This window comes from Scyliorhinus canicula, chromosome 17 (genome assembly GCF_902713615.1).
Source record: "Scyliorhinus canicula chromosome 17, sScyCan1.1, whole genome shotgun sequence".
Lineage (NCBI taxonomy): Eukaryota > Metazoa > Chordata > Chondrichthyes > Carcharhiniformes > Scyliorhinidae > Scyliorhinus > Scyliorhinus canicula.
This window is the reverse complement of record NC_052162.1, coordinates 106228582-106244094: the sequence shown is the minus strand read 5'-3', so window position 1 is coordinate 106244094 and position 15513 is coordinate 106228582. Positions and strand designations below refer to the sequence as shown.

The 15513-nt window shown below is 45.6% G+C and overlaps 1 protein-coding gene across 2 annotated transcripts; it reads right to left on the bottom strand.

Annotated features, from left to right (window-relative positions):
• Positions 1–12041: 12041 nt before the first annotated feature.
• On the bottom strand, positions 12042–15041 carry LOC119952005 (gastrula zinc finger protein XlCGF7.1-like). 2 transcript variants are annotated; one of them, XM_038775464.1, is made up of 2 exons: positions 14555–15041; positions 12042–13266 (listed from the first exon to the last, which is right to left on the bottom strand). In XM_038775464.1, exon 2 carries the CDS (start codon positions 12916–12918, stop codon positions 12196–12198), a length of 723 nt encoding a protein of 240 aa, XP_038631392.1. In that variant the 5' UTR covers positions 12919–13266; positions 14555–15041; the 3' UTR covers positions 12042–12195. The 2 variants fall into 2 exon arrangements, with proteins under 2 accessions (XP_038631392.1, XP_038631393.1); XM_038775465.1 differs by having other exon boundaries at positions 14573–15041.
• Between the last annotated feature and the right edge of the window lie 472 nt (positions 15042–15513).

The window sequence follows — 15513 nt, the reverse complement described above, 5'->3', positions numbered from 1 at the left end:
ATCCCAGCGTATCTTTTGGACACTAAGCGGCAATTTAGTATGGCCAATCCACCTAACCACATCTTTGGACTATGGGAGGAAACCGGAGCACTCGGAGGAAACCCACGCAGACACAGGGAGAAAGTGCAAACTCCACACAGACAATCACGCGAGACCAGAATTGAATACGAGTCCCTTCAGCTGAGGCAGCAGTGCTAAGCACTGTGCCATCCAATTTGATTAATTTGTTTTAATATTTTATATGTGTGTAGGTAAATTAATGTCACATGAATGGTTTTAGTTTAGTGTAAGAATCAATTAACATACTACTATATGAATCTGATTAAAGTTGTAGTCTATTTTAGTTTTAGCATCATGTGACGATTCTTAGCTTCACTTGACAGACATTGCATCTTGGGATTTCAGACAGAATAGAGTTAACCATGGATGAGTTGAGCACGGATAAGCCTGGGGTGGCATGTAGGGAGACATCACACACACGGCCTTTTTTGCTCAGTTTCTGGGGTTATTTTTATGAAAAATCCCATTGAATCAATAAAATAAGATGCCCACATAAAATAAATGCCAAGAAAGAACAGGGGAAAGAAACCCCCGATAGAAATTTGTTGGCTTCGTGAGGCTCGTCGGTGGAGAAAATGGAGGCTGCTGCTGTGACTCCGACCACTCCAATAACAGCCGACATGCTTGCTGGCATTCTAGCGGCAGAGTTTGAGAAACAGTTCAAGAACCAGTGGAGGGTTATGTCTGGGGACCTTTGAAAGTTGAGAGAAGATGCCCTGGGTCCCATTCAGTCGAAGTTGGAGACCTCGAAAACGGTAAAGGAGCGTGGCGCAGTAATTAAGAGAACAGCAAGCAAATTGCTGTACTGCAGGCTGGTGAAAATAAGGTACCCAGGGCCAAGGTAAATGATCTCGGAAACCGCTGGACGATGCAGAACCTCAGCATAGTGGGATTGCTGAAGGGTATGGAAGGCCTGACTCCCACAGAGTACTTTTTACAGCTGTTTGGGAAAATGATGGAGGAGGATGGATTCATGTCCCCTCCTGAGCTAGATAGAGCCCAACGGATACTCTGGCAGATGCCTCGACCGAAAGAACCACCATGGGCTGTCATTGTACACAGCTTCCAAAAAAAGGATTGGATCCTGAAATGGGCCTAGGAGCATCGGGACTACAAATGGGAACGGCATATCAGCAGACTCTAGCAGGGCATTGAAGCAGATCTAGCAAGCTGTCCTGTATAAGTGTAGAATTTGGTTTGGAGTGGTGTACAGGCACAGCTTTGAGTAACTTACGAGTCGAAGGACTATTATTTTGATGCACTGGAGAATGCAGATGCCTTTGTTAAAAAACATAGACTCAGTTCAAATTAATTGTGTTTTTGTGAGGTATTTGATTGTTGAAGATAGGGGTGGAGGGATTCCTTGTATTTGCATGCTTGTATTTATTTGTTACTGGGTGGGATGATTGTTTCATAATGTTATGAGAAGTGTTCTATGTACTATGGTTGTTACGGGAAATATTTAGCTCCTGTTTGGAATATGATTTTCAAAGCAGTTTTCTACTTGTGTCCTCGGGATGGGCAGTAGTTTCTTTTTCACTGTGGGTGTGACAATCCTGATTCTTTTGCTGCCAGTCTGGTCTCAATAAAATTTGAGACGGATTTGCAAGTATCAATTGTTTATTTTAACCAGCTAGCTGGGTGACTCACTCTATTGGGAGAGCAGGACACCACCATGTCTCCTGAATCTTCAACAGCCAGAGTGCAGACAAAGGGACAAAACATCTCATTTCATATACATTCAAGTTGCATCAAGTTTCACAAACATACGACCAAATAAGGCAACGGTGCAAATGCAAAGCTCCCATAGGCTTTCCCCACATTCCTTAACCTGGCCTGAGGCCCCTTTTCCCAGTATCCCTTGCAACAAAGAAATGGTCCTAGTGGCTGCCCATCCCCCTCTTCCTTCCTTGAATCCCAGTTGATGTTTAAAAGTCCACTAACCTAACTCCTTATTCTACTGCAGTAAAATTTTACTCCTAACTTGGCCTAACTACCTATTATGCCTTTCTGTTCATTTCCTCAGGTGGAGGCTGCCCTGCTGGCAGAAGAGCCAGCTAGCTAATGGTAGCTGCAACTCATTTTACTAGTTTCGTTTGGGATAATGAGCTTAGTGTTTTTGTTTTGTTTGGGGATAGGGTTAGTTAGGAGGGGGTATTGTTCATTTTTATGTTACCGATATGAACATTTGGGAGTGGTATTGTTCATGGGAGAGTGGGTGTGGGGTAAGGTAGTTTGCTGATGGTGATGACAGATTTCCCTTTGTTTTGTCTTGATGGTGGATTTGGTGGCCATCTTGGGTGGGTCTTGTGCCTGTACACAGCAGTTGCTGGATGATTCCTTTTGGTGGAAATGGCTGACTTGGGGATAAAGAGGGATGGTGGGAAGCCCCTAATTCGGATGGCCACCTGGAATGTAATGGGGTAAGGTAGTCCAGTGAAAAGGTTGAGGGTTTTTCTTACCTGAAAAGTTTGGAGTGCTGTTGTGATGTTTTAGCAGGAGGCTTGTTTGTAGGTAAGGGACCACAATAGTTAGCGGAAGTGGTGAGTGAGCAGGTATTTCATTCGGGTTTCAATAGTAGAGCCGAGGGTGCAGCGATTTTGATTAATGAACAGGTTATTTTTTTGGCTACAAAGACCGTGGCGGACACAAGTGGCAGTTATGCTGTGTAAGCAGATCCTTGGTGGGCATACTGGTGGTCTGGCCAACGCCAATGCACCAAATTGGGATGATATGGGGGTTTGTTAGGAGGTTGTTGGCCTCCATTCCTGACTTGGACTCGCATCAACTAATTTTGTTGGGGGGGGGGGGGCGGGGGGAATTTAAACTGTGGACTAAATCCAAAGTTGGATCGCTCTAGGCTCAAGTCGTTGGCTCCATCAGGGGTAGCAAAGATCTTGTTGACTTTTATGGAAAAGGTGGTTGGGCAGATCCGTGGTGTTTTTTACACCCAAGGGATAAAGAATTTTATTTCCCTATGATTGCCTTTCTTCTGCTGGGTTGGTCCCTTCTCCCCTCGGTGAGGTGGGCAGGATATTCAGCTGTTGTGATTTTGGACCATGTTCCACATTTTGTGGACTTGGTTCTGGAGTCAGGCCCCTCTCGGCACCCACCATGGAGGTTAGCTGAAACGTTGTTATCAGATAACGGATTTTGCTGACATATGTCTTCTGCCATTGAGGAATATATCAGGTTTAATAAGAACAAGTGTCTCACCCTACACGCTATGGGAGTCCACCATGGAGATTAGCTGAAACGCTGTTAGCAGATAACGGATTTTGCAGACATATGTCTTCTGCCATTGAGGAATATGTCAGGTTTAATAAGAAAAAGTGTCTCACCCTCCACACTATGGGAGTCTTAAGGTAGTTATTAGAGGACAGGTAATCTCCCATAGCACATATGGAAAGGTCTGCGAGGGTGGAGTGGCAGAGGCTGATGGACTCTATCCTCGATGTGGACCATCAGTACTCGCTTGACCCTACGCTGAAGTTACTTGTGAGTAGGAAGACGCTGCACTGCTATTAACAGGTAAGGCGGTGAGCCAGCTGCAGCGCTCGGTATGGGGAGAAGGCAGATGGCTTCCTGGTGATTATACAGGTTAGGGATTCCAGTGGCAGTTTGGCTTCCGCCCCGGGTAAAGTCAACAGGGCTTTCGAAGCATTCTTGAAGAATCTTTATAGATCGGAGCCCCTGGAGGAGAGTTCGGTCATGGCAGAATTTTTAGGTGGGTTGACTTCACATCTGTGGAGAAAGAGAGATTGGAAAACTTGGAGTTAAGTCCTGAGGAGATTTTGAAAGGTATTGGGTTAATGCAAATAGGTGAAGCCCCCAACCCTGAGATTCTTCATCAAGTTCTACAAGACGTTTCGGGTGGGTTGGCTCCATTAATATTGGACATGTTCAATGCTTCCTTGTTCTGGGTTCATTGCTCACTACACTTGCAGTTATATTTCTCTTATCTTGAAGAAGGACAAGGACCTTGAGGAACGTGGGTCATATCAACTCTCGAATGCAGACGCCAAATTGCTTGCCATGATGTTGGTGCTGCGATTGGAGCCCTCCACCCAGAGGTAATTGCGGAAGATCAGACAGGCTTCGGAAATAATTGGCCAGCATATGCCGGCTGTATGCAGACGACCTGCTTCTTTATATTACGGATCCAGTCTCCACCATGGGTGAGATAATGAAGCTCCTTCGCAGTTTTTGCTCCTTTTCTGGGTTTAAGTTGAATCTAGGTAAGAGCGAGTACTTTCTGGTCAAACCCCCGGGGAGGGGAGCCAATCTGGGGTTGTTACCTTTTCGTCTTGCCAGATCTAGCTTTCAATATCTTGGTATCCGTGTGTCCCATGATTGGGATTTGCTTCATAAATTGAACGATGCTAGTCTGGTAAATGGGTTAAATCTGACTTGCAAGTATGGGATAGCCTCCCCTGTGGGCAGGGTCCAGATTATTAAAATGAATGTCCTGCGGTTTTCAGTTATTTTTCAATGTCTCCCCACGTCTTTCTTTGTTAGTGTTCACAAGTTGATGTCCTCTTTTATTTGGGTGGGCAAGACCCCAAGAATCCGTAGGGCATTTCTCCAGAGGGGATAGGCAGTCGGGGGTTTAGCTTTACCCAATTTGCTATTTTATTATTGGGTGGCCAATATTGAGAAGGTGTTGGGGGGTGGGTTAGCGATCCGAGTTCCATATGGGGGCCAATGGAGGCCGGTTCTTGTCAGGGTTTTAGTTTGGGTGCCTTGGTAACTGGTTCACTTCCACGCTCTCCTGTAAGATTTTCTTTGAACCTGGTGGTGGTGTCCACCCTGAGGATCTGGAAGCAATTTAGACAACATTTTAAACTTAGCTCCAGGTCGTTGTTGGCTCCTATTTGTGCTCCTATCATCTCTTGAGTTTAGACTCAATGTTTAGGTCATGGGAGGGGAAGGATCCAGAACGATATGGGGACTTTGTGAAGGGACAGTTTGCCAATTTTGTGGAGCTGTCAGTATAGTTTCAGCTCCCTGGGATGAACCTGTTCCAATACTTTCAGATTTGTGGTTTTTGACAAAAGAATTTTTCCTTTGTTCCCCTTGTCACTACCATCCTTGTTGAGGAAGATTTTATCTCTGGCCGGATCCGGTGGAGGAAGTATTTCGGGTATCTATGGTCTGATCCTATCAGCGAAGTTGGCCCAGTGTTTGAGGTAAAGGTAAAGTGGGAGGGGGAATGGGGACCTATTTTGGATGAGGAGGTGTGGAGTGAGGAGGTGTGGAGTGAGGCCCTTCATAGGGTAAACTCTACAGCTTCCTGTGCACGACTCGGCCTGATCCAGTTTAAGGTGGTGCACAGGACTCATGACAAAAGTGAGGATGAGTGGGTTTTTTCGGGGTGGACGCAAGTTTGAGTGGTGTTCCCGGGAGCAGGCTAACCATACTCATGTGGTAATGCCCCAAGTTGTTTAATGTTTGGGTTTCATTTTTTAACCCGATGTCTGTGATTCTAAATGTCGAACTGGAGCCTTGTCCGTTGGTAGCCATTTTTGGGATATGGGACTCGCTGGGGCTGCAGACGGGTGAAGGCGAATGTTCTCGCCTTTGTCTTGTTAACAGCCCGGAGGCAACTTGTGCTGGGTTGGAAGCCTCCTACTCCGCCCAGTGCCTCGACCTTGTTTGGGTGACCTTGTGGAGTTTTTACACTTGGATAAGGTCAAATACGTGGTCAAAGGGCCATTTGAGGGGATTTAGCTGAGATGGCAGCCATTCATTTCCTTTTGTAAAGAGTTAGTCACCGTCAGTTGTTCAGGGGCTTAGGTTTGTGGATGTGATCTATACTGTTGACAGTGTTTCCTTTATATTGTAACTTGTAGCATCTGTTTTATATTGTTAAAAAGGAAAAAGTCTTCAATAAAATATTTTTTAAAATATATTCGGGTTTTCAACTTTCCCAACATAAATTAGGATAGTCATTGTAAAGAGGGAGCAGATTTCTTGCAATGTATTCAAGAGAGCTTTTTATATCAACATGTTGAAGGTCCAATAAGGGATGGTGGAGTGCTGGACCTAGTTCTGGGGAACGAAACTGGTCAGGTGTTCGAGGTAGCAGTGGGGGAGCATTTTAGTGGTAGCAACCACAACACTGTACATTTAAAATTTGTCATGAAAAATCATAGAACTTATAGTGTGGAAGGAGGCCATTCAGCCCATCGAGTCTGCACCACGCCTACACCCTATACCCTTTATCCCCGTAATCCCACCTAACCTTTTTGAACACTTAAGGGCAATTTAGAATGGCCAATCCAGCTAACCTGCACATCTTTGGACCGTGGGAGGAAACCGGAGCACCCGGAGGAAACCCACGCACACATGGGGAGAACGTGCAGACTCCACACTGTCAGTCACCCAAGCCGGGAATCGAACCTGGGACCTGGAGCTGTGAAGCAACTGTGATAACCACTGTGCTACCGTGAAAAGGAAAAAAATTGTCTGCAAAAAACGGGTTTGGATTGGGGAAGGCTGATTTTATTAAAATAAGGCAGGATATGGTCAAAGTAGACTGGTAGCAGCGACTTCTGGGAAAATCTACAGCAGAAAAGTGGGGTGTGTTCAAAATGGAATTGGCGATTTAGAACGGAAATGAGGAACTACTCGCTGAAGGTGGTGAATTTATGGACTTCGCTGCCCCATAAGGTGGTGGAATCTGAGTCATTAAATGGTTTCAAGGAAGGAGAAAGATATATTTCTGATTTTTAAAAAACAGGTTGAAGGTAAGTGGGCAACAGGTCGGGAGGTGGATTTGAGACCAGGAAGAGATCAGCCATGATCTGATTAAATGGTGGAGCAGGTTCGAAGGGCTTAATTACCTACTTCTGCTCCTAATTCCTATGCTCCCAATATTAGCACCAAAAATATGACTGATCTTTTCAACATCAGCTGTAACAGACAAAAATTAAGATGGTTTGGTCCTGGATGTGATTAACAGCAAAATCCAATCATTGCAGTTACTTGTGAACTCGCTGGTGTCTCAGAAGGCTGGATGACTGAGCGAATTCCTTCCCACACACAGCAGGTGAATGGTCTCTCCCCAGTGTGAACTCGCTGGTTTACCATGAGTTGAAATGATTCCCTGAATCCATTCCCACAGTGAGAGCACCTGAAAGGTCTCTCGTCAGTGTGAGCACATTGATGGGCAATCAGGTTCCCAGAACTTTCAAAGCACTTTCCACAGTCTGGACATTTAAAAGGTTTCTCATTAGTGTGGACTCGCTGGTGTGTCATCAGGATAGATGACTCAGTGAATCCCTTCCCACACTTGGAGCAGCTGAATGGTCTCTCCCCAGTGTGAACTCTCTGGTGTATCAGCAGAGTGGATTACTGAATGAATGCCTTCCCACACTGGGAGCAGGTGAATGGTCTCTCCCCAGTGTGAGTTATCTGGTGTACAGTGAGTTCAGATAATCGCTTGAACCCAGTCCCACAATGAAAGAAGGTGAATGGTTTCTCATCAGTGTGAGTGCACTGGTGTACAGTAAGTGTAGATGATGAACACCTTCCCACAGTGAGAACACCCGAATGCTCTCTCGTCCGTGTGAACGTGTTGATGCGAGAACAGTTCCCAGGAATTTTTAAAGCACTTTCTGCAGTCTGGGCATTTATATGATCTCTTATCGGTGTGAACTTGCTGGTGTGTCAAAAGGTGTGAGGAGGTAGTGAATCCCTTCCTACACACTGAGCAAATGTATGGCCTCTCCCCAGTGTGAAATCGCTGGTGTGTCAACAAGCTGGAGGACTGACTGAATCCTTTCCCACACTCCGAGCAGTTGAACACTGTCTTCCAATAGTGAGTGAGCTGGTGTGTGGTGAGTTGAGATGATCACCTGAACACAGTCTCACAGTGAGAGCAACTGAAAGGTCTCATCTGAGTGAACAAGTTAGTTCCTTTTGAAGGGCTCTCCCTCTCTTGTCTCCTCCATCCTCACCTCCAACAAATGTGAGGAGCTCATGGAGCTTCTTTGTAACTGATGCTGAGACAATCTAATATGCTGTCTCTGCTGCTTCCCTCATTTCCACTAGCCCAAAGGGAAAAACTGTCTAAACTTCCTTCTTGTCCTAGCACTGAACCCACATCTTTCCCCTGTTTCTACCCCAAGTCCTGTCATGGACACTCAGTGCTCATCCAGTCCATGAGACCCACCTCCTGCTCCACTGACACTTTTCCCACTAAAATGCTGATCACCCAACTTCCCCATGAGATTGCTAATTGTTTTGCCTCTCTCTTCTGGTACTGTCCCTCTCCTTCAAATCCACTATCATCAACCATCAGAAAAAACACTTAATCCTACCATCTTTCGAAACTACTGCCCATATCTCCAAATTCCCTTTCCTCTCCAAAGTCGTTGTACTTGGCCCAAGGATCTATCCTTAGCCCCTCCTATTTCTCATCTACATGCTGCCACTGTGACTTAATGATTAATCTTACTGGTCTGTTTCTGTCTAAGCCACCAAATGAGAGAAAGCTATCTTCCTATACAGAACAATGAGTGGCTCTCACTATGGGGAGATAATGCCCTGGTATTTAAATGCTATCATTTACATTCTAATGGTGATTGTCCAGGTAGCCACTCTTACCAAACCATTACTTTTTCAGGGTAGGTTCTTGTCTCTAAGACTTTCCTGATGCGTTCCTAGAAATTTAAACTTACTCAATGTAACACATATGCAGTTATATTTTTAGTGGGGTTTTATTATACACATTTTAAAGTATAAAACAGATTTACAGAGTTAAGTCTTTTAACAGACTGTCATCTCTAAAAGGGAAATATACATGAACATGAATATCCAGGTTATCTTCTACAAACATTTAACAGAGTCATAAAGCCATACTCACATATCCAGAATGACACGTTTTGACGAACAGGCTTCCTCTCTCTCTCCCGGAGAGCGCTGTAGGACCAGGTGTGTGGTTCGTTCGAATATTTTAAAACATTTTCCTTCCTTTTCTCTAAAATAGCCTGTTGTTCCTTATCTCTGTAGTAAGCAATTGGTCTTAGAAACGGCTATTCACATTTGTAGATTTTTATTTTTTTGTTCAGGACAGTGACAACCTGTCACTTTTACTAATGGCATTTCTTAGTGCAGAAGAATTTATTATGTTACATTCGTTATTTGGGGTAGTTTTTTAAGTCTCATTCATGATTCTATTTTTATATTTCTATTCCAATGGGTGTTAGGGATTCTGAATGATAGTTACACAATACAGGTATCATTTGTATTATTTTGACTTCATCTGTTCTGTGGTAAGTGTGATATCACACCACTAGGTGACATCATCCAAAAGCACTGTGTTATTTTCACATATACACTGACAACACCCAGCTCTACCTCTTCACCATTCCTCCACTGTTAGTAAATTGTGAAATTCCTTATCCCACATCTGGTACTGGATGAGCAGATATTTCCCCCATTAAAAATTGGGAAGATAAAAGCCATTGGTGTTGCGTTGGGTGCAAATCCGAGGCGGTTCGATCGCGGGGGAGTCCGAAATAGCAGGCACTACAAGTTTCCAATCTAACCATTGGCGAGATCTGGATCCCGTGCGGTGTGATGACAAACTAATAATCACCAGTTAAGCGCAAACTCCATTTCATTAGCGGGAAGGACCCCTCTCTTACAGCCTCCCATCATTTTACCGGCTCCTCAACGAGGGGTCACACAGGTGCCGATTAGTACTGGTCTGCACAAACGTGTACCAGGTGTCACGGCACCTGAGGCGGGGGGGGGTCAGGAATAGGGCAGGATGCCTCTTGCAACATGGTCACCTTGGCACTGCCAGGCTGGCACCTTGGCACTGTCATCCAGGCACTGCCTAGATGGCACTGCAAAGCCAGTAGCATTCACAGGGTGCCTGTGTGGCACTGCTGAGTGTCAGGGCCTGAGGGGGGGAAGGGGGCAGTGCCTATGGAAGGAGGGTTAAGGGGGTATGAAGGGGGAGGAGGAGCAGGGCGAGTATGAAGGGGCCTGTAAATGGTTGGGGGGGGTGGTTGAAGGGTGGGGGTCCTGGAAAGGGGCGTGGGAAGGCCTGAAACGGGTGGGCTCCCATAACAGGATGTCATCACTTGCGGGGAGCAGTGTCCATGTCTGTCGGGTGGAGGGGAGGGTGACATTCCCCATGGCTGGGGGACCCATAAGTCCACTTACTGATTGGGGCACCATTCCAAAATGGTAACCCAATTTCTGAGAAGCCGGTCTGGCGGGTTCAGCTCCCCAGTGATGAAAATAATTTGAAGTGTGGGCTTGACGGGGGAGAAACTCCCCAGGGCCCAAACATGTGACTAATTGTGGCTAAATAGCGTTGAGGAATTCGCTGACAGGAAACCCCCAGCAAATCGCACCAGAAATGACACTTAGAAACTTTTCCATTAGATCGTGCCCATTGTCTTCAGTCATGACAAGTTCTGTTCTCTAACTACCAAGTCCACCCCTCTCCCTGGGAACTGTCAGAGGCTGAATCACACTCTTCACAATCTCGGGGTCATATTTGACCCCAGGGTTTCGACCACATATCCATACCATCACTAATACCAGATATTTCAATCTGCATAATGTCGCAACTGTCCACCCCACCCCAACTGCTACTCAAACCCTCATCCACATCCATGGTACCTTAGACGTGACGATTCCAATCCATTCCTGCCAGTCTCTCCATTCACTCCACCCCCACACGGAAATGTGAGATCATCCAAAACTCTGCTGCCCTTGTGCTTTCTCACACCAAGTCCCGTTTACCCATCACCCCTGTGATCTCTGACCTACATTGGTTTCTGGTCAAGCAATACCTCGATTTTAAAATTTATGTCCTTCTTTTCAAATTTCCCTCATGGCCTTGTTCCCTCCCTATCGGTGTGATCTCCAGTCACACAAGCCTCTGAAATATCTGCACTCCTCTCCAGCTGGCCTCTTGACCATTCTTGATTTAAATTACTCCATTATTGGTGGCCGTGCCTCAGTGTGTGAAGTTCTAAAATTCCCTCCCTAAACGTGATAACTAGCGATTTGATTCATCCTTCCCACCCGCAGATCACCTCACACAGTTCTAAATTATTGACTGTCGTAAATACATCTGGTACAAACAAAGGTTCATGCACGGACAAAGATTCTTCAGCTCTCTGTTCACCTCCATCCACCTTGTAGGTATTTTCGAACTGATTCGGGACCTTCTTCAAATTAATTTGTCTTTTCTGAACACCTTTATAAATCCTATTGATGATAAAGTCATTATCTTCGACACCCTCTTCTCCAATCTCCAGGATTTTTCTCAGCCCCGGTCAGCCTGTCTTCTCTGTCAGTCGTTACCTGTAATAAGTCAATGCCATTGTAAACTCCTGACTTCACTGAGGAACTTCTCCATTCACATTTAGCTGAGACTGTTGTTTATCAAGACTATGATCTCGACCACTGGCATCCCCTCCGAACACCACTTGTAAGATTTAGGTCCAGGAATCACAGATTATCCGAAAAGGGCTTGAGCTCATAAGTGATTTTAAAGTAGTTTATTGGGAAGCAACAGTTTAAATATGACGCGGAAGCTAAATATACAGAGAAACACATAACCCATGACAGGTGAGTACAGTTCGCCGATCCTGGAGGGCAAACAGACGGATGATGCAGAGTGAGAGCTGGTTTCCATAGCTGGTGGTGGCAGTCACCACTGAACAGTTAACTGATGCGAGCTAGAGTGTGAGTGTTGGGCTGAAGCTGGTTTATTTGGCATTTGATCAGGATATTAATCTCCAGCCCAGTTACAGGGATTATTTACATCAGCAGAAACATGGTTCAGAAGGCCGGCACGGTGGCTCAGTTGTTAGCAATGCTGCCTCACAGCGCCGAGGACTCGGGTTCGATCCCAGCCCTGGGTCACTGTCCATGTGGAGTTTGCACATTATCCTCGTATCTGCGTGGGTCTCACCCCTACAACCCAAAGATGTGCAGGCAGTTGATTGGCCGTGCTAAATTGCCCTTTAATTGGAAAAAAAGAATTGGGTACACTAAATTTATTAAACTTGGTTCAGTCCTGGATGTGATTAACAGCAGCAAAAACAGCAAACTCCACACTCTTCAGTCATCTGTAAACTCGCTGATGTCTCAGCAGGTAGGCTACTGAATGAATCCCTTCCCACACTCAGAGTAGGTGAACAGCCGCGCTCTGGTGTGAATTCGCTGGTGCTTCAGCACCTTAGAGGATCCAGTGAATCGTTTCCCACATTCAGGACAGGTGAATGGTCTCTCTCCAGTGTGAACTCGCTGGTGTGTCGCCAGATTGGATGACTGAGTGAATCCCTTCCCACACTTTGAACAGATAAATGGTTTCTCCCTGGTGTGAACTCGCTGGTGTGTCTGCAGGTGAGATAACCGAGTGAATCCCTTCCTACACTCGAAGCAAGTGAAAGGTCTCTCACTGGTGTGAATTTGCTGGTGTGTCAGCAGGTGAGATGACTGTGTGAATCTCTTCCCACACTCGGAGCAGGTGAACGGCCTCTCTCCAGTGTGAATTCGCTGGTGTACAGCAAGGTTGAATGTAGACCTGAATCTCTTTCCACAGGAAGTACAGCTGAATGGCCTCTCCTCAGTGTGAATTCGCTGGTGGGTCAGCAGGACAGAGCATCCAGTGAACCCTTTCCCAAATACAGGGCAGGTGAATGGTCTCTCCCCAGTGTGGATTCGCTGGTGTCTCAACAGGTAGGCTGATTGAATGAATCCCTTCCCACACTCGGAGCAGGTGAACGGCCTCTCTCCGGTGTGAGTGCGCCGATGAATTGCCAGCAGGGATGGGTAATTGAATCCTTTCCCACAGTCCACACATTGCCACGGTTTCTCCATGGTGCAGATGTCCTTGATCCTCTCCAGATTGGAAAATGAGTAAAAGGCTCGTCCACACACACAGCACTTGTACCCCACTGTGAATGGTTTGATTATATTTCAGGCGATGTAACTGATTAAAGCTCTTTCCGTGGTCAGTTCACTAGAACACTCTCACTTTGTCTGTGTCTCGGTGCTTTTCCAGTCACACTGATGTTTGAAATATTTTCACGAAAACAGAACAGACAAACATTTCTTCCAGATTCAAAGGCTGATGAAATTTAGGTCCTGATGAATCGAGTGACTGTTAGATCTTGATGTGATGTTTGGTTGGAGTTTCTTATCTTCAAATCCTCCCCTTCTAATTCACTGTAAGAGGAGTTTACAAAAGCCATCACTGTTAGTACAGGATAGAAATTCAGAACAGACAATTCTAGCTTCTGTGCATGATTTTTTTCCCCCTCTCTTGTTCCCGCAAAGCTGCAAATCCCCATCCTACACACTCCCACTGTGCTGAAATCCAAATAAAAGTATTGGACAATTCTTTGATCGGAGCATAGGAATTAGGAATTGAAGTAGGCAATTCAGCCCATTGAGCCTGCTCCACCATTCAATCACATCATGGTTGATCTCTTCCTGGTCTCAAATCCACCTCCCTGCCTGTTCCCCATATCTCTTTAACCCGTTTTTAAAAATCCGAAACATATCTATCTCCTTCTTGAAATTATTTAATGATTCAGACTCCACCGCAGTAGGCAGTTCCACAAATTCAGCACCCTCTGCCAGTTGTTCCTCCTCATCTTAGTCTTCAATCCACTGCCTCTCAACTATATGAAATTAAATGAAATGAAAATCACTTATTGTCACGAGTAGGCTTCAATGAAGTTACTGTGAAAAGCCCCTAGTCGCCACATTCCGGCACTGCCCGGGGAGGCTGGTACGGGAATCGAACCATGCTGCTGGCCTGCTTTAAAAGCCAGTGATTTAGCCGAGTGAGCTAAACCAGCCCCTGTGACTTCTCATTCTAGATTGTCCCACAAGGTGGAACATTTGGTCTACGTTTACTTATCAATTCCTCTTAGTATGTTATACACCTCGATCACCCTCTCATTCTTCTAAACTCCAGCGAATACAAGGCCAAACTGTTCAAACTCTCCTCATACGTCAAGCCTTTCATCGCCTGAATCAATCTGGTGAACCTCCTCTGAACTGCCAGCACATCCTTCCTTAAATAAGGAGACCAAAACTGGAAACAGTACTCCAGATATGGTCTCACTCAACACCCTATACAATTGCAACACTTCTTGACTTTTATAGTACTTTTTGTAAATTTTAAACAATTTTGTACAATTGGAGATAACGATGTTTTATTTTAAAATTAAAAAACATGTTTCAATTAAGGGGCAATTTAGCGTGGCTGATCCACCTAAGCTGCACATCTTTGGGTTGTGGGGGTGAGACCCATACAGACACAGGAGAATGCACAAACTCCATGCAGACAGTGAACCCTGGTCCTCAGTGTCGTGAGGCAGCAATGCTAACCACTGAACCATCGTGCCACTCAATTATATGTTTTATTTATCACTTCAGTCAATACTGATCACAAAACGTTAATCTGAAACCCCCTGACTGACCAAAAAGAATACCAGACATTCACCTCGTGTCCAAAACTGACCGTGTGGAGATTTAATGAACAATGGTGAAGGTGGTTTCTCCAAACCTCTCAGGGTCTTCATCCTTCTTTCTCTCCCTCTCTCAGTTAAACCTGGGATCATTCTCATGGGCCATTCTGGTTCTCTTCCTGATGACTAATTAACTCCAATTAAATATTGTGAAGACTGAATACACAATTTTCAGTCCCTGATCCAACCTCTATTCACTAGTGACCAGCTCCATCCCTCTCCATGGCACCCTCCTGAGAAGAAGTCAGTCTGGTCACAATTGAGCCCATTGCATCCAACTAAGATGGCCACCGCACATGCGCTCCTTTGCTCGTTGCCCCATGGGACTGCCACTTGGTGCCTCTATAAAGATGGCGTCCTGTCTCTGTTCACGGTTTATTTTCGGCACCGCACTCAATCTTCATGACACCTGCATTTTAAATCCGTTCGCTCGAGCTCTCACCATCTGTCTCTACGGAGTGCGCATGCTCCATATCACAATTATTGACGGCAGCTCCGGGCCAATATTAGCTGGAGAACCGAACGCGAGCGGGAGGTCTTCCAACCAATCGGAGTGAATGGGGGGCGGAGCTGGTCTCGGATCACCCTCATTGGCTGAAACTCTGCATCATTCTGAAAGCTGATTGGTGTGAATCCCCCGGAGAAAAGTGGACCTTTGTGTTTGTGACGTTAAACAAATGAAACCCTGCGGATGAGGAACAAACATTTCGACATTTGTTGCTGAAATGTGATGATATGATGGAGCAGTGTACAAATATTCAAGGGTTGACTTCAAGGAAATAACTGGGCAGACAGGAAATGTTCCCATTAGAACAAGGAGAATACCTGGTTTGAATGTCTGTATGGAGTTTGTACTCTCTCCCCGTCTCTGCGCGGGTTTCCTCCGGGTGCTCCTGTTTCCTCCCACAGTCCAAAACTGTGCAGCTTAGGTGGA

What these genes read in the sequence shown, in the direction of transcription:
- LOC119952005 (XM_038775464.1), bottom strand. Translation starts at nt 12,918, where the DNA reads ATGGAGAAACCGTGGCAATGTGTGGACTGTGGGAAAGGATTCAATTAC.